At 34.4% G+C, this 23,626-nt stretch overlaps 1 protein-coding gene across 2 annotated transcripts in view; it reads right to left on the bottom strand.

Annotated features, from left to right (window-relative positions):
- LOC111502463 (superoxide dismutase [Cu-Zn]) overlaps nt 1-23,626 on the bottom strand; it is a 51,562-nt gene that overhangs the window by 27,017 nt on the left and 919 nt on the right. Inside the window, exons 1-2 of one of the 2 annotated variants that reach the window (XM_023156546.2) lie at nt 17,057-17,212; nt 16,941-16,999 (exon numbers count right to left, since the gene is read on the bottom strand). In XM_023156546.2, coding sequence (XP_023012314.2) covers nt 16,941-16,991 — 51 coding nt within the window. In that variant the 5' untranslated portion in view covers nt 16,992-16,999; nt 17,057-17,212. Of the gene's footprint in view, nt 1-16,940; nt 17,000-17,056; nt 17,213-23,626 lie in introns of those variants that run through there. The other variant, XM_023156545.2, reaches the window with a different exon arrangement.

Below are 23,626 nucleotides of genomic sequence, written 5' to 3'. Positions count from 1 at the left end.
GTGACAGTTATGGACACTCTTTTTGTAGATGAAGTGTAAATGTAAGATTAGTTTTAGGTTAGTTAGGAGTATTTAATTATGGTAGTTTTAAGTTTATATTTGTTAAGTTTATATTGAATAAAGGAAAAGGAAGTGAAATAAAGGGTGTACACTGTTTTTTGGTTTGGTACACATTGAACAATGCGATGGTTGGAGCATTTTTCTTCACTTCCTCTTATTATTATTATTATTTTTTTTATTTCAATTCCAAGTTCTTCTAGACAAATACCTCACATCAATTTTTGTGTTCTCTAATCACTTGTAAATAATTTCATGTGAAGAAAATTTAAAAAATAAAAAATAGACATGTTTCATAGTGAAATCGACAAGTATATTTCATTTGTATTTTATCCATTCAAGTATCTCTTTCATTGAATATGTCTTATGTCACTTTGCAATTTACCCCTACTCATTGAATATGTCTTATGTCACACTACAATTTACCCCTACTCAATGTTCCACTCCTCTCCCACTCCCTCTCGAAAGTATAAAAGTAGAAATCATCTGATGAAACATTCAGTTGATCAGCTAGCATCGAGATGGAACCCGATTCAACCTCCGAACCCTATAGCTGCCCGGATCAGGGGTACAACTTCAATTACTGGGATAACAGCCAGGTACAGGTTGTCTCTTCCACCACGGAACCCCACAGTCCGCCATACGAATACCGGGATCACGACATCAGGATGCAAGTTCAGCATGTCACTGGCAGTGACGAAGGACACTTGGATGACTCGGAATATCCAGATCCTGACGGATGGTGGGACCCTGCTTATGATGACATTGTCCCAATGAGTAGCGACGACGACGATGATGACGACGACGACTCTGGTGATGATGCTGATGACGAGCTTGACGTTAGACGTCCTCCACCATCCCCTATCCTCATCGAGGATAGTCCTCCGCCATCCCCAATCCTAATCGATGATGATGTCCTCAATTCCGATGATGACATATAATCATCTACTCGTCCATCATTTCCTTTCCTTTCCTTCCACGGAGTACACACTTTTTGGTTGGTGTACACGAGGCACTGCGAGGCTGGGGCAGTGTCTTCCTCCCTTCCTCTCCCTCTTATTAGTTTTTTTTCCATAATAATCACTAGAATTTCTCCTAATAATCGCTCAGAGTTTCATTCTTGATGTTTTCGAATCTCAAACACTGTTCTACATTTCACCCCCTCCATTTCATTTCTTCCAATATAAATATAGCAACAATCCCAGTTCTATATCATTCTTCCACAATGTCGAGTACAGGACCCATCCAAGTACATGAAATAGATTCAACGTCTGATCATTTGAGTACAACCTTCGCTCAATTTCTGCAGCGAATCTATGATCTTCCTGATGATTTCGCAGAACGAGTGGAACAAGGTATTCAGGACGACATAGATGCTGTTGACGATAATAATGCGGATGATGTGATTAGTATATCATCTGATTCAGCTGATTATGACGACGACGACATCATGAGTATATCATCTGATTCAGATGACTACTATGAGGATGATATCATTAGTATATCATCTGATTCAGATGACGATACCATAATTATTGTTTCTGATGATGAGGAGCGTTAGTCCATATCATTGCATGGATTAATAAAAAAATAACAGCCCTTTTCAGGGCTACAATTAAAGACTGAAACAATAAAAAAAATAGCTCTTTTCAGAGCTACCATTATACTTTCAAACAGAAACAGATTCATACCATTGTTAACATTATGTTAACATTATAATCTCAAACGAAATATATGTATGTGAAAGTATTCATCATTATATGCATATGAATGATTGACAAATGCCAACTTCAACTTTCATTTAAAGTAGTACTCATCATATGCATAGATATTCAATGACTATCAAATTCCAAATTTCGACTTTTCAGTCAAAGTAGTAATTTATTTGTCATATAATGTATAGATATTCAAAGACTAACAAATTTCCAACTTAGACTTTTATTAATCAAAGTATTCATTTGTCACATAATCTATGAATACTAATACAACTAACTACTGTTTGTGTGAATAATGTAGCCCTGAAAAGGGCTGTTGTTTTTTTTTTGACCAGTAGGTCCACGGTTATTGTGCCACAGGTTGGACATTATTACATATAATACATGTAGATACTCGGGTGAAGTTTGTTAGTGGCCTCTCGCAAGCTTCACACCAATTCTGTCCCATTTCCATAATTGAGACAGTGTTGTGGGTGTTGACATGGGCATACCACCCTCCATTATTGTTTCTATGCGAATAAAACCGAAAGCAGCACCAACATAGTTTTTTGTTCTCTCCATCTATTGTGCTGATCAATACGTATGCATCCAATGCACAATACAAATCCAAGGGATCTTCCAGTGTCTCACTGACATTGAGTGTTCGCATACCGATCCTCATAGCACCATCACCTTCAGTTGTGTCAGCTTCTATCCCTTCATCATCTCCTTCTTCATCCATGACCCTCTCAAACTCCATCACGTCATCATCTTCGTCGCTTTGGTTGGCCTCGTTTTCAACTTCGTCTATCTCATCTTCATCGACTCCAACATCTTCTGCTTCAACTATTACTTCCTCTAGCGGAACATTGACATCCTCATCATCTGATTCGTCTATCCAATTGTTTTCATCAACAGCAGCTATTCTATTTAATGCAGCATTTATTTTTGCAGAATTCATCTTGTTGTTGTTTGCTCACAGTTGTAGAGAGTGAATGAATGAACTCTAGGTTTGCAAGTCAACTTATATAGGAGGTGATGCGACTCCCACTTGACTCGTTTAGAGTGGAATAGTAGGAGAAGTTATCCCACTATACTTCCACATGATGTTGATTTGTATAAATAGAGATCGTAGGTATAGGAGAGAGCATTCAGAGTTTCTGTAAGTCATCTCTTTATATTTCTAATCGAATTAGTAAAATGCCGTTTCCAAAAGAGTGGAATGAAAAACCAAAAGTGTGTGTCTACCCAATGATGATTGCAGGGGCTATTGTGTGCTACTTTTGTCAAATAAGTAGACCTAAGGATTCAATCAATCCATGTACTGGTATGTGTAGTGATTGCGTGTTGCGGATTCAACTATCGCCTCCTTCTCATCCACCGAAGCGAACAAAATCGGATTATCGTCAACAACAGTTACAGTGTCTGAAGTGTTCCGAACCTATAATATTTAACAATATAGGTATCTGTAGAAATATTTGTGGTATCTGTGCTGCCGTTCCAACTCCACTGCAACGTTGTTTGCGTTGTGATACATATTCCATGAATTGTTGGAATCATGTATGCAATGCATGTAGAAGTACTTGGGATCTGTGTGAGAAGGTTGGTCAACTCTACCCCAATAGGAGAATCCATTTTTTTCAATGTTGGTGTTTGACGCACGAGCAACAACTATTGAGGAATAGAGTCAAAGAACGTTCCACATCCACAGAGACATATTAACATTTTTCATTTTTTATTATCGTTATTGTCCTCTATTATTAATAAATATATATATATTTTGAATTTATTTGTATTATTTTCTAACATTTAAAAATACATGCATGCAACACAAAGTTTTCCTCTTAAATGACAAAGATTGTTACATGCGTGAATAGTTTAGTGAGAGAGCGCATGTGCCAGTTGATGAAAGAGCGCATGCGCTAGTTTATTTTCTTCTATAAATGGTGAGGTCTCAGTAACATCATCACCTTTCCTATCCACATTCTATTGCTATCACATATCATTCCTCAGACCTTAATAATCATGAGCTCTATGCCGCTATTGATTGCTGAAGATGGTTCACCACTTGTTGATATCGATCAGACTGATTTTGAAAATATTCCAGTATTACATTTATCGAGTCAAGATTCGATAAATGATTTTGATATTAACGACTTCGTTAACTTTGCAGATGTGCCAGAACCAAATGAGCAAATTATTATTGAAAATCCGATCGTTTCGCAATTATCATCACTCAAACACTCTTCATCTACCCTTCCTCTTGGTGTTGATAAGAAATCTAGAACAATCAAGAGGAAGGTTACTAAGGCATCTTCATCGATTGTCACTGACTTTAAAGAAAAGAAAGAATCCAAAAGTGTTGTGCGACAGAAAAAACCCGCAACGAAAAGTGACAGATCGAAGAGGAAGCCAAAAGGTACTCCTAAAGAAATGAAGAGTGATTTGAAAGCTGAACCGCTATCTTCTTTCAGCCCCCTCCATCGGTTTGGGGAAATGAAAAGGAAAGCAAAATGCCGTCTTGTAAAGGCACAGATGACTATTGCTGAACTTGAAAAGAGTGAGCGAGCTATTAATGCTAATAATGAAACTCTTGAAGCATTAGATGCCAAGATTGCATTAGCGAAGGTTGAATTGGCTAGAATGTCTAAAGATGCTGATGAACTCCGTTCAAAAATTGGTAAAGATAAGCAATTCCATCAACGTTCGAGAATGCAAGCTCAGGCTGAGCTTGAGGAGTCGACTAAGCTTTATGAGACAGCATTATCAGTGAGAGATAATTGGCAAAAAGAGTTGGATACTGCATTTCAAAGTGACGGCGATTAGTTTTGGGAATGATAATGTGTTTTCAATATCGTGAGTTGAAAAATATAAGCGGGAATGGAGTATACAATTAATTTGGTTTGGTATACACAGAACATTGCGAATGGCTGGGGCAATGTTTACCGCTGCAATATTTTTCAGTTCACATACTTATAATTGAAATGAAAACAATAATGAACTTTAATATTACTTTATTCATAAAAGTCACTATTATATACATTTAAACCATATTTGATTCATCAATCCAAGAATTTTGTTCGCTAGGAAGGCCTAACCACTTTACATATACTTTATTTTTTCTTCTCTTCAACACCTTCTCAATCAGATATACGTCAGGATTCTCGGTTCGTAATAACTCTTCTTCGTAAAAACATCCTCTAATCGGCTGTTCATTCATATCTTCAAGATTATAAGTCGTTGGGATGGTTTTATTAATTTTAACAATCTTGAATAGCTCCGTGGTAAAATTCGCAGTGTAAGACTTTTCAAAAATATGTTTGTATTTACTTATACGTACAATATCATTTAATTGGAATTTGGGTTTACTTTGTCTTCCTCCAATTCCATTGATACCCTTGAATTTTAATTTTGTTGTTGAATCAACATTGATGGGTGCCATACCTATTGTACGATGAACTTTATTATTATATCTACTAGTTATAATTGGAAGAATATCAAGCCATTTGTGGTGACCTCTCATCGAAAATTCCTTGTAGAGCCATGCCTTTATTGTACGAATCACTCTTTCTGCTATAGCTGCCTTCTTTGTGCTAAATGTTGAATAATGATTGATATTATATTCTCGCATGAGAGATGAGAAGCTTTTATTGAAAAATTCTTTCCCTTGATCGCTTTGTATGTGTTTGGGGGAGTATTTGGCTTCTTTCAGTACATGTTTCATTGCATTAGTTACTGTACTACCTGTTTTATCTTTAACTGCTACAGTCCACAGATATTTGGAGTAACAATCTATCACTACAAGTATATATCGGTATCCTTCATTACTTTTTGCATAAGGTTGCAGTTCAGCTAAATCTATTTGCCATAGATCTGCAAAACCTTTGATGGTGGTTATTCTTCTACGAAAATTACGTCTTGCAGGTTTATGTAATTCATTAACAACTTGTCGTTTGACATCACTTATTTCATTAGTCATTCTATTTCAATATGATTAAAGAGAAAAGGTGATAATGTTACTGCATTGAATGATGATGTGACAGTGATCATTACATGTGAATATGTTAATATATTATACCTTCTTCACGTAATTCTTCAATTATTGAAATTATTTCATTATCATGTCCGGTATGTCCGGCTGACTTTGAAGCTACCAATAGTCGTAGGCGAGCAACTAACTCTTTCGGTGAATTCCAGTACACATAATTCACAGGTTTAGAATTATATATTTTCTCCATTTTCACTCGTTTGAGTGCTCCACCAATTTTACTTCTACTTCTTATTGGATATTGTCGTGAGTCTAATAGAGGTTTGATAACTTCACGAAATTTTTTAGAATTTGTATTTTTAAAACCATTCTTCAGATGATATTGTTTATATGGAGCATTCGTTATTTTCAATATTTTGGAATATACTTGACGAGTTTCTTCATTATCAACATCTTGTGGATTCTTCAAAAAAATCATATCATACAATTCTGGACTACCTGCGCATTCATATTTTTTCACTTTATTAGCATCCCAAAATGAAATGTTTCCATCTTTGAAATTTACCACTAGACTTCCCATTTTCAGCTTTTGTGTAATTGGATCCATACGTACGCCAAATGTTCCATCATATGCTGGATTTCTAGATTTTATATTATTCAAATGTTTCATCAAAACATCTTCACCACTTTCATTCATAACAGGTGAGATGTCAGGATCCGAGGAATCGATGTGGGACGATGATGGTGTTTCGAATAGAGTTGTTCTCATATCGTCTTGAAGTGTGCTCGTGTCACTATTCACAGATGATACACTACCAAAAGATTGTTTTCTTCCTATTGGAGTACTCATGGGATAATTTGAAGTAGATTGAACAGTTCCATGATTTGGTGATAACACTGGTGATTTAGAAGTAGCGTTTGATGATAAAACATTCAATGGTTTCATTATGGGCTCATACAATCTTTCAAGTGTCGTACGATTTTCAATATTATCATTCTTGATAGAGTTGAATTTCTGCCTGACAGCTTCTGTTGTCTCTACTAGTTGACGTTTCAAATTTATTTCATTGTTTTTATTTTCAGGATCTTTTTTTGTATTCATAATGCCCTTTTTTTTTGAATTAAAGCTTAATTCGTTGGTGAAGTGACCACTACAATATTCAGTGATCGAATAAGTTCCAAAAACAAGATCATGGGTATATAAAACTATCGAATCCTTTGCGATATCTACCTTCATCTATTTTTCTATCCTTATCAATGACTAGAAATCCATATTGGTCCTCCCAGCATTTAACACACATCAATTGGAATTGTTTGAATGTTACATCGGGTGAAACATGATCTGAATAAATGTGATGTAAATTCGTCTCATCTTGTTTGAACATTATAATGAAATTGGTATTGTCACGCACTAACTGTTTGGGTACCCGTGAATATGTCTGTGCTAGATAAAAACAATCAACATCCTTATGACGTCCCATACAGAAATATGATCTAATAATATCTTGCTTTTCACATATTACATCATCGAAAATGAAAACAGAATTAGGCTTAGCGTCGGAGGGTTCCACTATTTCTGCATTATTGCTGAATGTATAAAAACCTAATCCTTTTATAGGTTCCAAAACACTTCGCAAGTACTGATATTTAGGTTGATTGAGTGATTTCGAATAGAGATACACATTTCTAAATCTCAGTCCTTGTGGATGTGTTAATAGTGATATCATTGCATTCGTCTTTCCACAATTTGAAGGTCCTATAATGAGTCCTCGAACTGATGATGGAAGTAGTGGACCATGTCTGAATACCCTTTGTCCATTCAATCCACAACCAAATTTCTCATCTAGATTATCTACAGCAAACTTTTCTTTCTGTTTTACAATGCGCATCGTGCCGTGGTTGGAGACTATATAAATGTTATTAGCTTATTCATTTCAATGTGTACCATCAAACGATACGGACGTATTGAAAGTGATCGTAAAATTAAAAGAGGTTGTGGTTTTGTTAATGATTTAATAAACAAACTTCCTTTCGAATTACATCTACCGGAGGTTATCAATACTGTGGACCGGGTACAAAATTGAAACAACGTTTAGCTCGTAACGACCCTGGAATCAATAAATTAGATATTGAATGCAAAAAACACGATATTCAATATTCTAAGCATCCATCCGATCTTGCAGCAAGACATTTAGCCGACAAAGAACTTGAATACAGCGCTTGGGATAGGGTTAAATCGAAGGACGCGAGTTTTGGGGAAAGAGCAGCTGCATTACTTGTCACCAACATTATGAAAGCGAAAAGACATATGGGCATGGGTTGTAGTACCAATAAGAAAAAATGTAAGAGGAAACAAACGAAGAAAAATAAAATTAAAAAAGTTGCATTTGGTGCTGGGATAGTCCATAAAGTGCGAAATGTATTGAAGAAAGCTGGTGGGAATCAATTTGTGACGAATAATAGCAAAAAAGCTATCACTGTGGCATTGCAGGCGGCACGTAAATACCTTAAAGCTGCCGGTGGAAAGAAGAAAATCCGCACACCACGCATAATTCCTGTTCCCAAGATCGGTGGACTTTTACCATTGATACCAATTTTTGCTGGACTATCCGCACTAGGAAGTTTGGCGGGAGCTGCTGCTGGTATTACCAAGGCCGTGAATTCGGCAAAAGCCAGCAGAGCGGCTTTAATGGAAGCCAATCGTCACAATAAAACCATGGAGGCTGTAGCATTAGGCAAACGCGGAAGTGGAATATATCTCAAACCATACCGTAAAGGTTTAGGACTATATTTAAAACCATACAAAGCCACAAACAAAACAAAAAACTAATTGAACCCCTACCTCAGAGGCCTCTTACTGATCTCGATCTCAGTTATTATGCACAAAAAATGAAAATTCCACATTTTCGTGGTGTTTTTATGCGTGATAGATTACCATCTTCAGGTCCAAAACAAAACGAGACAGCTATTGTTAATTTAGATGGAATAAGTGGACCAGGAACACATTGGGTGGCATATAAAAAATGTGGGAAAGAAGTCACATATTTCGATAGTTTTGGAGATCTACCCCCACCATTGGAATTGACTCGATTCTTTCGAAAATGTTCGAATGTAAAAATCAAATATAACTATGATCGACAACAGAAATTTAATACAGTTCTCTGTGGTCACTTGTGCTTGCAGTTTCTCTCTAAATAATTTTCCAAATAAAAATGGATTCAACACCAAAACTGGATCGGGAGGCTATCAAGGGAATGGGGTTTTCACTTAGAATGTTTTCAAAATATGGTACCTTGAAAAAAATGGATAAAGTGATGCTTGCAAATATGCCTAAGGAAGTGATACTTGCATGTGTTGCACATGAGATTGCATATGTTTGGGAAAAGTTGCCTAAGCATCTGCAAGATGACATCGATATAATGAAACATAGATATTGTTATGAGCACCACCACCACGATCAAAATTCAGAATCGGATGTTAATGACGGTCCTATACCTCGGAAATCTATGTGTTGTATTTGTAATATAGAGGATGTGAATATTGGTATCAATAAAAATGATACTTATTACAATACAACACCTTCCAAAAAGTGTAAATTGTCTCAAATGTGCTGTTGCTGTGTACAATAATAAATTGAAATGTGTTTCAAAATATTCATCAGTCATGTCACGAAAGTTCGAGCTACAAGCTGTCGGGACAAGTGTCTTGAGTGCGGATTTTTTTCCACCAATTGAATTGGATAGGAACAGTCGTTATGGATTAGGACTTTTGGGATTCTATGGATGCAATACAATCAATAATATAACTGAAGCTAATAACTTAGTTAGTTTTAGAATCAGTAATGACAACTCATCGATACCCCAAAAGTTGACAATTGAAATTCCATGTGGTGCTTATGAAATAGAAGAGATCAATGCCGTCATACAGAAACATATCATGTTCAGATTGTTTCATGATAAAAAACCAAATGATGTCGTTGCAGATGATATTTTCTATCTACACGCCAATAATAATACATTCAAATGTGAAATGCGATCCAAATATGAAATTGATCTGACACATCCAAATTCAATAGCAGAAATGATGGGGTTCGCTCATGAAATATTTCCACCAAATCAGATACATGAATCATCATTACCAATAAACATTACAACTGTGAGACTTATCCGCTTAGATTGCAATATAATATCTGGTTCATATATAAATGGTGAAGAATCCCACATTCTTTTCTCATTCGATATTGATGTTGAACCTGGCTACAATCTTACTAAAGAACCACACAGTATTATATATATGCCTGTCAGTCCAGAAGGTCGTCAATTGATTCACAACATTACAGTGCGTATTTTGGATGAAAAAAATAACCTTATCGATTTTGGAAGTGAAGAAGAGATTTTCATTATTTTGGAATTGAAGAAAATCGAATAACTGTTGTTATGGGTTTCATTTATAATAGACAAAATCGCATTGAACAATCCCAAACGAGTTGCACTATCAAAAAGAAAGGTGTGCATAAAAAGAAGCTCATTCCACAAGTGTATGCTAAACAGTTAGCACATAACGCTCTGTCTGTGAGTGATCTTAAATTTTTGAAATCGATTGGATTGAAAGTGAGAAAATAACAATGGTGCTCGAAACAAACAATGAAAAGTTGAATATATTCAATGAACCAGTGCTCGATCATTCTCTCATAAGTTTACATGAGCACACATATAAGCCCTATGGATCACCGCTATTCAGGAATTCGGATGAAATCAGAATTGCAATCAATAATCAAGATGTTATACTAGATATTGCCGAGAGCTTCATTTACATAGAAGGTAAATTCACCCCCAAAGATGTAGCGAAAACATGCTATCTCTCGAATAATGCAATTGCATTTCTCTTTGACGAAATTCGTTATGAAATGGGAGGTGAACAAGTGGCTGTTGTTAGAAAACCTGGGATAACATCTACAATGAAAACCATGATATCATTTGGACAATCTCATGCTAACACATTATTGACATCTGGTTGGGGACTTTCACAATTGAAGCAAGATATCTTGGATACAAACAGTCATGTTTTTAGTGGAAAACTACCACTGAAATATTTGATGGGTTTTGCTGAAGATTACAACAAAAGTATCTTGAATGCCAAACAGGAATTGATTTTGATTATCGCTCGATCATTCAAAAACTCATATATAGGTGAGGTTGATGCTGATTTGGAAATAAATAAAATCGAATGGAAAATAAGGCATATTGTACCAGATGATAAACACAAGCTCAAACTTTTGAGTAGAATAAACAAAAGCGGTCTGAATGCCAAAATCAAGTTGGCGTATCGTATGTGGGACCTCTATGAACTACCATCATTACGTGGGACTTCTTCAGACATATGGGCCATCAAAACAACTAACGCATTGGAAACTCCTCGTTTTGTCATCATCGCATTCCAAAGTACTACCACATCTGAAGATAGAACACAAGATATTACAAAATTCACAACTGCTGATATCAATAGTATTCGAGTATACTTGAATTCTGAAGTTTATCCATATGAGCGTTGGAATTTGAATTTCGATAAAAAACTTGATGCTCCTGCTTATTATGCTTTTGAGAGTTTCCAGCGAAGTTATTATGATAAAGATATGAGTGAACCTCTGATGGACATTGGACAATTTAGAGAGAATCCACTATTCGTCATCGATTGTTCCCATCAACCGAATGCAACAAAATCATCAACTATTGATATAAAGATTGAGTTTGAGACGAGGAAGACCAAGTTTCCAGACAACACTAAAGTATATGCATTAATTTTGCATGATACAGTTTTAACATACAATGCATTGGATGGTTCAGTTCATAGCAGATATTGACACTTTTTTTTCACTCTATCATGTACTGTTTTATGATCTTTTTTTTTTTTATTTGTAACTGACTTATATCATGTATTGTATTTTATATCATATTTATTGTTTTGTAATCATTTTCTATTGTATTTCATCAGATTTAAATAAATAAAACATGAAAATAATACAAAGTTTTTTATTTGACATTATTTATGATTCACAGGAACATACAGACTATCTAAAATAACTTCTTCCTCATAATCATCATTTTCGCGACCATCTTCAATTTCCTCTCGATTTTCATCATTCAATTCAAAGTGATGAATAATCCATTCTGGCAAGTATGGTTGGAGGCTATACAGGAATCTTCTTAGGTTCAGTTCAATCATAACCTCACAAAGTTGCCACAATTCCAATTCATTATCCAAAAATTTGTTGCAAACTTCTGCACCACTCCAATAGTTCTCAGCATCACGAAGGCATAATTCGATTTGTTTTTCATCATAGCATACACTCATATCATAAACGCTTGCATGTTCGGCTCCATCACCCAACACCTTCAATTTAGACGACAAATGTTGAACCGATGATTTGAGATCTACAATATCGACCCAATCTTGACTTGCGTACTGCATCCACATCTTTAAATGGTGGAACTGAAATCGAACAAAAAAAAAACAATAAGCAACCTCCAATTTTTCAGTGATATAATACTCACATTCCCATTTTACTTGTAGTTACAAAGTGAGTGTATTCAACTAAGTTAGTAATGTTTATATTTCCATATAATTATCATCTAATATATGAATATTAATAAAACAATAAGAAATTCATTATAATTACTATTATTATTCAATCATATTGAATTTGACTAGAGTTATCGTTTTCACACCAAAAAAAACTTTGTAAGCTATGACCTAAAGAAATTCACTATAAATTATTACTATTATTCAATCATATTGAATTTGACTAGAGATCGCGTTTTCATGCCAGCAAAACTTTGTTGGCTCTGTCCTAAATACATCATCGTATATTTACCACCTGATGAGTTGATACAAGATATATCGTCATCACTGAATTGCAACGAAATACGTTTTGGTAGCCATGTTTTAAATAATTTATCATTGCTCACATCTTGCAAAGTTAATAAAATTGATTTACCAAATCGTGTAGAATAAGTTGACATATTTTTAATTATGTACACTTCATCAATTGGCAATGATGATAAGGCCTTTTGCTCTAGTATTTCAACCTCCTGTACAATCAAATTATTAATTTTATTCAAGTCTACTTTTGAAACGGACATGATGAAAATATATATGAAAATATAAACAATTTCCAACAGACAAATACACTCACCGTCTTCCTTCTATTACGAACTGAATAACACTCTACCAATTGCTAACTGCTGCAGATATATTCGTCTACTGATTTCATAGTGTGCCAGGCATTTCTTTTATATTAAACAGTGTGAGTCACCCCCACCATGAAACCGTGAAAGATTCACATTGCTAGTTGCTATCCACTAGAGATGCCTGACGTCACAGCCAAGCCCATCTCCCAACTTGATGCGATAACAGTTGCCGGTACGAGCAAGCAGTGGTCGTTGCGGTCTCGGAGAGGGTAGACGCTAGGCAAACAGTCCTCGGCTGCCGTTGTGTCACCATCGATAGCGGGGCTAGAGCGAACCTTCATCGCTTCAGGAGAGGTGAGGGCAGACCGATGAATACGCATTACTCTGCCACACGTCGTGGAGTGAACATGTCGCTCTCTAGCCGTTGAACGGTTATTGCTGTGACGTCACTCCACTACTAACTTGGTGCCCTAACACCGATGGAGCATTTATTACTTGGAGGATCTTCGAAGTATGCAGACGTATGTTTGTACATAGACAAACAAGCACATGATGAAACCCTGTACCGTGCATTCTCCTACACACACACATAAACACACAAAATCTCATATGAAAAAAAAATCTGAACGATCCATGCACCAGACACTTCAAGGTCACAATGCCTTGACTTCACTGCACAACAAAAAAACTTCACCAAACAACAACCAATAAAAAAAGCAATTAATACGTCATAGTGGTGGGGGGAGGCCGAGAATCAGCTGTAAACAACTACTTACGGGTCTAGAAAAAGGGTTTTACAAAAACCGCTACACATGTTTCTCTGGGTTCTCTCACGAAACACGTGTCGCGGTTTTTGTAAAACCCTTTTTAGGGAAAATCATACAATAAACTGTATAATTTAGCTTTTTCATTATGGATTTTCATCAAGTATCGGCCAGTTCTATTCAATGTCTCAATGCAGAACCTATTTCAACACTCTGCAATCTATGTTTCATTAACGGAATTTTTTCTGACATCTTTAAAAAATCCAAAATTATCCCAATTCACAAGAAAGGGAATGTAAACTCACCTGAAAACCATCGTCCTATATCAATTATTCCTATAATTGGAAATATTATAGAGATTATCGTCAAGAAGAGACTGGCGAAATATTTTGAAGAAAATAAATTCCTGAATGAAAATCAGTATGGTTTTAGGCAGAACCGATCTACCACCCACGTCGTAACGAAACTGGTGAGCGATGTGATCGATGCTTTTGAGACAGGTGAACACACTATATGCACTCTATGTGACCTAAGTAAAGCTTTTGACTGCATCTCGCATCAGGTATTATTACAGAAATTGGAATATTATGGTGTCAGAGGAATTGCTTACAAATTTTTTGAATCATATTCAACTTAACGAGTTCACGCGGTTTTTCATGGTTCAACACTATCCTCTAGTCAGGAAATTACTTGTGGTGTACCTCAAGGTTCAGTTCTGGAGCCACTTCTTTTCATTATTTACATTAATGATATATTTGAACATCTTCATTACATTAATGGTATTTTATTCGCAGACGATGCTACATTTTATCATTCCGATTCAAATTTAATAAATTTGAAAGAAAAAAAATTGTCAGTTTTGTCAAAACCTTAGACCAGTCCCTCAAGTGGACAGAACATATTGACTGCCTAGCAAAAAAACTATCTAGTCAGCTATTTTTGCTAAGGAAACTCAAAAAATCAGTTAGTCCGGATATGCTTCTGATCTCATATTTCTCATTATTACATTCTCATGTATCCTATGGAACTGTGTTATGGGGCAACTCTACACATGCTCATCGAATCATGACATTACAGAAACGTGCTGTAAGAATAGTTGCCGGTTTAGGTCTTCAGGATTCTTGCCGAAATTACTTTCAAAAACCCAACATATTAACAGTTCCTTCTATTTATATTTATTTGAGTTTACTGGAGATTCACAAAAATTGCCATACATATCCTAGAAGTGACACAAATCATACATATAATACTAGGCATGGTTCTTCTAAATAAAATATCTAGATTAGAGAATTAATCTCGAAACAGTTTAAATTTGAACCTTTATAATTTTTTGCCAGAGTACTATACAAATTTGAGTTATGCCGAATTTAAATTCAAGATGAAAAAAACTCTTAATAGCTCACAGTCTCTACACAGTGAACGAATATTTTCAGATACTGACTATATGTTGACACAATAATTCTTCATTATACTTTTTTATTTTTATCTTATTTGTGTAATATCCTATCTGTATATTTGTTTTTACATGTGTCTGTATATGTGCATGTATATATGTATGTATGTATATATTCATCTCATATTTTTATTTATGTTGATAAGGTGCTTTGATTGTCACATATATCTTGTAATTGACCTGCTACAAATATATTTTCTTATAACGTAGTCAATAAATGAATTATTATTATTATTATGAAATATATGTACCACAAATTCTATAGGTAGGTACTCGGACAATCATTTTTCAAAAAATACTTCATGATGTAACGAATACTAAACGTATCACATGAGGATGTATCACAAAATTAATTTTTCCCATTGAATTTCAAAAAATTGTATTGAAATAAAAATAAGTTGTTACGAAATTGCCGGGGGACACATTTCATCACTTCATCTTTCATAGAAAGCGATTTCGGATAGGTACATAGGTTAATCAAGTTCTTCAGCAATTAATAAAGTATACATTTCGTAACACTTGATGCAATTAAATTTAGTTGTCAAAAATTTTATGGTATTTACATCGTTACATGGTTACATCGTGTGAATCTTGAATTTTTCGGAACCTCCCATTTCACCTCCCATAATGAGGATTTCTACGGATGAAATAATTTTCAAGCACTGTTCAGTAGTTTTTGAGTTTCTTCATTATAGAGAAACGTTTCTGTTCAAATGACTGATATTGTATATAGTTCAGATTGCAAATTTTGCAACAATTTTCTTTACAGTTGCCTTGAAAGTAATCAGATGAAACATTTTACGGATTTAGTGCATCAAAAAACATACAGGCTATAAGTTTACAATATAAATGATAGTTTTTGTGGTTAATTAGAAAATTATATTGACAAATTGCTACAAATTTTCCGACAGTCTTTTCGCTAACATACCTGGTTTATATCATGAGAAAACGTGTGAAAAAAGGTTTTCAATATTCTCCAGAGTTCAGTTTCAACCATCATGAGACGAGTGATTTCGTGACAAGCTATTTTTATTTGCCATAGTGCTTACCTTATTTTGAATTTTATTATATCGATAGAGGTGTATTATGACGCCCGAGGATGCTATTTTATGGCGAAACACGTGCCGCGGTTTTGTAAACTTCCAAGTGACAAATTTACGAAAAAGTGTGTTTTTTTGAATAAGATATAAGGGATACAGAATTATCCCACGAGATAAAACGATATCTGACTGTTATACCGACTTAACAGAGCCATCTAGGTTTGTTTGTAGATGGTTGACAATGTTTCATGGCGCATTTCATAAGTTCGGACTTTCATTGTCTAATATGATATAAAATGATTCGAAATTCCTGAATTATTGAAGAAAATTCAAAAAAGCCGCATTTAGTTTGTCTGACAACGCATTTAGCCAAGCTAGCGTAGAAATACGCAACATATGGAAACCCATAATCAAGCGGCCAAACGGTCAGCTCCCGCTAAACCAGTGAAGAGAAAAAAGGAAAGGGGATTGGTGAAAGCACTCGAATGACCTATAAATAGTCATCTCTCGGAGGAATAAGTCCAGGTGCGTAAGGGCCGCCGTAAACGCTCCAAGATATGTACCGAATATCTATAGTTCAAGTAAACCATTTATATATATATATATATATATATATATATATATATATATATATAAAGAAAGTCTCGACTGTCATTTGTTTCTTATGTGTCAATTATTATAACTTTTCGTAAATGGGACTTTGCGAAGTATTGATAAATTAGCGAATTTATTATAAATATCAATAAAATGAACTCACCTGAGCGCATACTGCTGCCAGAATGACAGACGCCAATACAAACTTCAACATTTTTTTATCTGAAACAAAGATCATACTTGTTATGGAGCACTAGTTTTGTTATTGCATGTAAATACCTTGGATGGAAGATAATGAAATATGTCAAGGTAAACCAATGAAAGTTAATCAGAGACCGCTGAATCTGCGTTCGATTCACAAACAATATGATGTAAGAGACACCAAACAACTTGCTTCTTATATACGAGTCAGTATTCAAAGCGACCGGTTGGAAAATTTCCCTGAACATAACACTCATTATCTCAAGTGGTCAATGATTACTTCAGAATGAAGAGTAATTTATCATTCCATTGTACAAATATTGGAATTTTGAAAGATCTCAATATGATAATTTAACTTGGTGTTGAATTTTTACATTCAATTCTGTTTCCACCAGAGGCGATTCTAAAAATTAATGGCGCGGGGGGGTACACTATAACTAGGCGCCAAGATTCAGTAAAAAGGCATAGGTATTTAAAGTAATACTGTATTTCTCATTAGGAAAAGAAATAATATCACAAAACTATAATAAGAAAATATTACAATACATATACAAAAACAAAACAACAATATGATACTATTTCCACTAATAATAAACCATAAACCCAAACTTCAAATCAACCCAGACTTCAAAATAGTTATTGTTTACAATTAACAGTAGTAAACGTCTTCTTTTTATATTTTTAAATTCGTCCAGTACGACAGAAAAATCTATGTTTTATGAATAATCCGATTCAATGCTCAATAATGCCAAATTGTTCAATATTTGTTCGTCTATTGTGGATCTAACATAGGTTTTAATATTTTTATTAATACGCTTTTATTAGCTTCTCCTGTATGTTTGTTTGTAACTCTCAAGCTCGCGATTTGTTTTGACAGAATTATCGACATTATTGCTTGATCTATTCGCGGGCAGATGGTGCTGTACGTAACCTCCTTGGTATAATTCGAACTCACTTCACATGTATTTCTTCATTCGAAAAAAGTCTTTTTTTATCAATAGGCGCGCCTGCTGGCTTATTTGTAACCCTCTTTTGCGCGCCTGCTGCCTTGGGCTGATTTTCAGGCTTTTTCTCCGGAAAGGCTGATTGATCCTGAAGTTTCTATAAAATAAATATGGTTTGAAAAGACTAAAAACCACCCTTTTATAGCATACGAAACTAAAACATGAAATATAAATAACGTTTGAAAAACTAAAAAACTAAAGAACATCGAACTAAACAGTTAAAAATAATTATATTAAAGCGTGTGCGCTTTGTGCCATATTTTTTGTATATCAAGCGCCCGATTTATTCAATCTACTGTTTTTACATTAATTTGATTATCTTCAAGGTCTTTGAATAATAAACAAAAATATTGGTGTTCAGCAATTACTTCAATCGCATTTGAAATATCAGATTTTTAAAATATACTGAGCTCTAGTGAACAGCGTAAGTTATCTTCTGAATTTGAAATGTGTTCACTATCTAAACAAACATATTTGTTCGAAATTTTCATGAAATCTTCAAATCTATCATCCATTGTTTGAATGAATGTGTCCAAACAAACATAAAATACGGTTGTTTTAAATTGTTCACGAGGGCAGCTTTGCACATAATCTTCAGCGGTTTCTTCAAAAAGTCGTTGTGTTCGTTTAATGCATCTTATTGTTTTGAATTCTTCAGTAGTACCACACTTTTTAGCACCACACTTTTCAAATAATTGTAAAAACGATTCAGAATTTCGAATCAATTTCAAATTGTTTTTCGTATATACATACTATATACTTGGCTACACCGCGCTGATGAGGCAAATAGCCAGAAACACGTGTCCGCGGTTTGCCAATAATTTTTCTTGAGTGCTGTTCCGACTAATCCTTTCCTTTTTGAATTAAATCATAGACACTCGATAACACCTCCTTCTATATATTTATATCCTGGACTCGAAAGTCACGCAGGTAGCTGTAGCTGCCTCCGTGGTGATGTTATGATATCCTAGAAATTCTAGGTCTCCTAATTGAAATCACAAATGTGCGGTAGGCTCCTGTTGGTGACTGCGTTCGTTTGTGCTGTTTTTTCGTTTTTGACAACCAAGTGTTGCCCATCTCTGCACTGGGCTACACCGCGCTGATGAGGCCAATAGCCAGAAATACGTGTCCGCGGTTTGCCAATAATTTTTCTTGAGTGCTGTTCCGACTAATTCTTTCCTTTTATATATATATATATATATATATATATATATATATATATTTCAATATTAAATTCTACAAAAAGGATTTGAAGCTTTATATCTTCTATTAATTATCTGCAAGCGCTTTCGACAGTTGGTAGTACTGTCATCTTCTGGCACTCCTCAAACTGAACTGGTTATCCTGTTGTCTGTCTCTTTATACGGTCAGAGCGTCTTAACTCGGGTATTTCAGGTACTTTAGGTAAATTTGCCTGTATTTGTTCTGCATCAGGTACTCTTCTTCGTGTTAGATCTTCTCTAGGAATGTGTACGGTTTTGTTTAATATATTGAATGTGAGATCTTGTTGTGTTTTGATTTGTACTTGTTCCTCGATAAGTGATTTATGACTGTTGAATTTATGAATGTTCAAGTTTTCCCAAATGTCCATGCGGTTTCCCTTGTTGATTTGTTTTATTAGTTTTATGTTCTCTGGTGGGGGGAAATTATGTTTGTTTTGTATGGCGTGTGTTGCAAGGTTTGATTTATATACTGTTGGATTTATGTATGCCTTTTTGTGCTCATTGTACCTTTGGATCAGTTTTTTCGTCGAAAGCGCTTGCAGATAATTAATAGAATATATAAAGCTTAAAATCCTTTTTATAGAATTTAATATTGAAATACTCAAAATGAAGGAAAATTAGTTGCATCAATAAAATAAATATATATATATATATATATATATATATATATATATATATATATATATATATATATATATATATATATATATATATATATATATATATATAAATCAAGAATGAAATAATTCGTGGACACAACACTCATTCTTGATTTGTATCATACACACTCGATAAAATCTCTATCTGTATATATATATATATATATATATATATATATATATATATATATATATATATATAACAGAATAATTAGTGACTGGATCAACTATAAATCGGTTTAATTCGTGAGGCTGCAGTCAATAGCTGGGCTGGAGAACTTACTAACGTGAGAATAAAATATAAAATGGTTCAAAAACAGATAGAAAAACATCAAATAATGACAGTTGATAAAAATTTTGGCTGACAATGTCAAGTGGGAAAATTATGAATGATACTCGAATTACTAGATCTATATTTCAGTAGGTACGTGTAAATTTTACCAAGACTATCAATATCAGTTCGTTTATTCATTGAATGTTCTTCTTTATTAATATGTATCATTTCCAAAAATATTCTTTTAGTTGTATTGGTTTCTCTATCTAAAATATTTGGATTTTCAAAATTCATTTTATGATCCTCCGAATTAACATGTTCTGTTAATGCACAAGAATTAACATTTCGTCTACAGTCGCTCTTATGGGAAGTGATGCGACTACTTAGAGGTCTAGATGTTTGTCCTATATATGTTTTAGAACAATCCATACAAGAAATTTTGTATACTAAATCGGATTTTTGTTTATTTGAAATTGAAGCTTTTAGTTTACTGTATAATTTAGATATAGAAGTGACATTTGTTTTAGATATTTTGAGGTTATTATTTCGGAATAAATTAATTAATTTTGGTGTCAATTCTTAATAAACGATTCCTCAAAAATATTAGCTTCCATGTTCTTATGATAGTCAACATTGCAGTCCTCAAGTTTTTTTCCACATAATTTCAAAGAATTCAGAACCCATCCTTTACTTCCACCGCAATGCACAATGATTAGTCGCGATCCTCTGTTTGCAGGCATGTTAGGCGTACAAATTCTCGAACCATCAGTCCACCCTTTCGTAACTGTGGCGTGAGTGTCATACCAAGTTTCGTCCAAATAGAAAATTTGCCGTTGTTCTTGTCTATATTTAATTATTTGTTCTTAGTATGTGTTACACAATTTCACCATTCTTCTGCTTTCCATAACTGCTTGACGTTTGTTTATTATTTTAAATCTGAATCCTAGTGTCTTTATCCAATTCTGAAGAGTTTTGTCACAGCAGCTCACGTTATGTCCCGAAGTATTCAATTTCTTCCTTATGGTTTCAATTGTAGGAATCTCATTGCTTTTATAACAGCCGTATATTGTTTTTTTCGATGATTTTCTTAGATGAACATCTAAAGGTTTTGGTAAACCCGCATCAAATCGCGTCTTGCGTTCATAAGGTTTGTTTTTGACTATTTCACATACAGTTGAAACCAAACTAGATATGTAGATTCTTATATACATTGAAACATACTCTCTGTGTTTCAATATTCAAATGCATCAGAATCTTTTTCACTTGTATCTCTTTTTCGCATTGGTCACCAGCGCTATTGGAATCACTACACAGGAAAAAGTCTGCGTTGCTATCACACTCGTTATTACTATCAGTACTTGTCCAAGGACGCCATATTTTAAACAAATAACGGAAATTTTAAGTAATTATAACTTCACCAATATCGAATTTCAACACTCAAACCGCGATCAGTTCTGAACTGAACATTGACAACACGACTCTTCTAACCATCCTCACATTCTATTGGTCACCGTAACATGACTACAAATTTAATTTTATGACTCTTCAGCCAATCATAAAACTCGGTTAGTAAAAATTATCCAATACAAACCGCCAATTCTTCAGTCCACGTGCACTAATTCGAAGCGGCATTAATTCTTTGTATTGGTTTTTTTGGCCTTTGACTTCGCCGATAGCTTTAAGAATTACTATATCGGTTACTTCGACTATAATTAGGCGTAGCTTCAGCGTAAATTAAAATAGTTTCGGTTTTTTCTTCTAAAGAACGGGGACGGGGCATTTGAAAAATATAAAGAAATGCTGAAGCCTATGAAAACTGTCAAAAGTATCGATATGAATAACGCCAATATTAGACTGACATTGAAATGAAATGCTATTTGGAGTCTCCAGTAAAGTATAAAAAACTGGAAAACAAACCACAATTTAAAATGCCAATAATATGAGCACCTGTTTTACTACAAAAAATGGCTTTTCGAACAGAATCAGTAACGAAGTTAAAATTCTGCTGCAATTGATAGTTGAAATAATTTTTTTGTTAAATTTTTATAGCAAATTTCAAACGCTTGTCAGTTTGGAATGACTTGGCCGATTTTCACAAACACAGCGATGTTGGATAGAGAATCTGAAGGCTTTCAAAACCAAGAGCCACATGACCCCCTTCACGTTAAAAAAAGTTGATAGTAACCTCTTGACACTAGACCACATGACCACAATCATTCAGGACGATTTTGTGGTTCTTTTATCTGGTGTTACTGCCTCATTTGGACGTTCACTGCGTTCTGCATCATCGATGTCTCGACGACCATGTTTGAAGTCAGCAAACCAATGTTCAATTGTTGTTTCTGATGAAGCGGAGTCTTATACCACTTTTTATTGCATCGCTTGGACGGTATTTTTTCCCACCAAGAAGCAGTGTAAAATCAAAACAAGAAATTTTTTTTGATCCATTGTTTTGCAAATAACAAAAGTAGTGTCACTCTTAGCAGCATTTGTAACTACTTAACTGACGAATCGATGATTGCAGACAGACTAGCGCCATCTATTTGTTAGACCCGAGACTTTGCAGCCCATGTAGTATGTATGTTTGATTTCCAATTCTATGACGTCTTATGAATCAGTTAAACAACGGGAACAATAAAAATAAATTTTTATGTAGATCTTCATATTTTCTACGTGACTTGATATCAATATCAAATCTCTACGGGAACATATTTCTTTTGTAAGAGGCTCTTTCTCCAATCAAATTAAAAACGTTTTATGGAAAAAGCGACAAACAGAAACTTCTCGGAGTACATCTGCATCGTAATCGAGTCCAAAACGAATAAATATAGTTTAAAAAACTAAAAAACACGCTTTTAAAGAACATCGAACTAAAAACTTAAAAATATTTTTTTAAATAAGCTCAAAACAATAACGAACGAAAAATACTAGTATTATTGTGAAAAAAGCGACAGGCGCTTGATATACAAAAAATATGGCACAAAGCGCCCACGCTTTTTTCACAATAATAATAGTATTTTTCGTTCGTTATTGTTTTAAGCTTGTTAAAAAAAAATGTTCTTTAAAAGCGTGGTTTTCAGTTTTTTAAAGTATATTTATTTTTCATTTTTCAGTTTCGTATGCTATAAAAGTGTGCTTTTTAGTCTTTTTAAACTATATCAATTTTATCTAAACTTCGGGATCAATCAGCCGTATATTGTTTAGAAAAATGACCATTGATATTTCCCGATTCCAGAGAGGAAGCCTCAAAATCAGCTACCAAGCCCAAAGCAGCAGGCGGGCAGAGGAGGGTTACAAATAAGGCAGCAGGCTCGCGTGTTAATAAAAAAATACTTCTTTCATATGAAGAAATACATGTAAAGTGAGTTCAAATTATATCAAGAAGGTAACGTACAGTGCCATCTGCCCGTGAATAGATCAAGTAATAATGTCTGTAATTCTGTCAAATACATATCCCGAGCTTGAGAGTTACAAACAAACAAACATAC

This window comes from Leptinotarsa decemlineata, unplaced genomic scaffold, assembly GCF_025532065.1.
Source record: "Leptinotarsa decemlineata unplaced genomic scaffold, Ldec_3_MD MMD2_tig00026294_RagTag_RagTag, whole genome shotgun sequence".
NCBI lineage: Eukaryota > Metazoa > Arthropoda > Insecta > Coleoptera > Chrysomelidae > Leptinotarsa > Leptinotarsa decemlineata.
The sequence above is the reverse complement of the archived record's forward strand: the minus strand, read 5'-3'. Positions and strand labels throughout refer to the sequence as shown.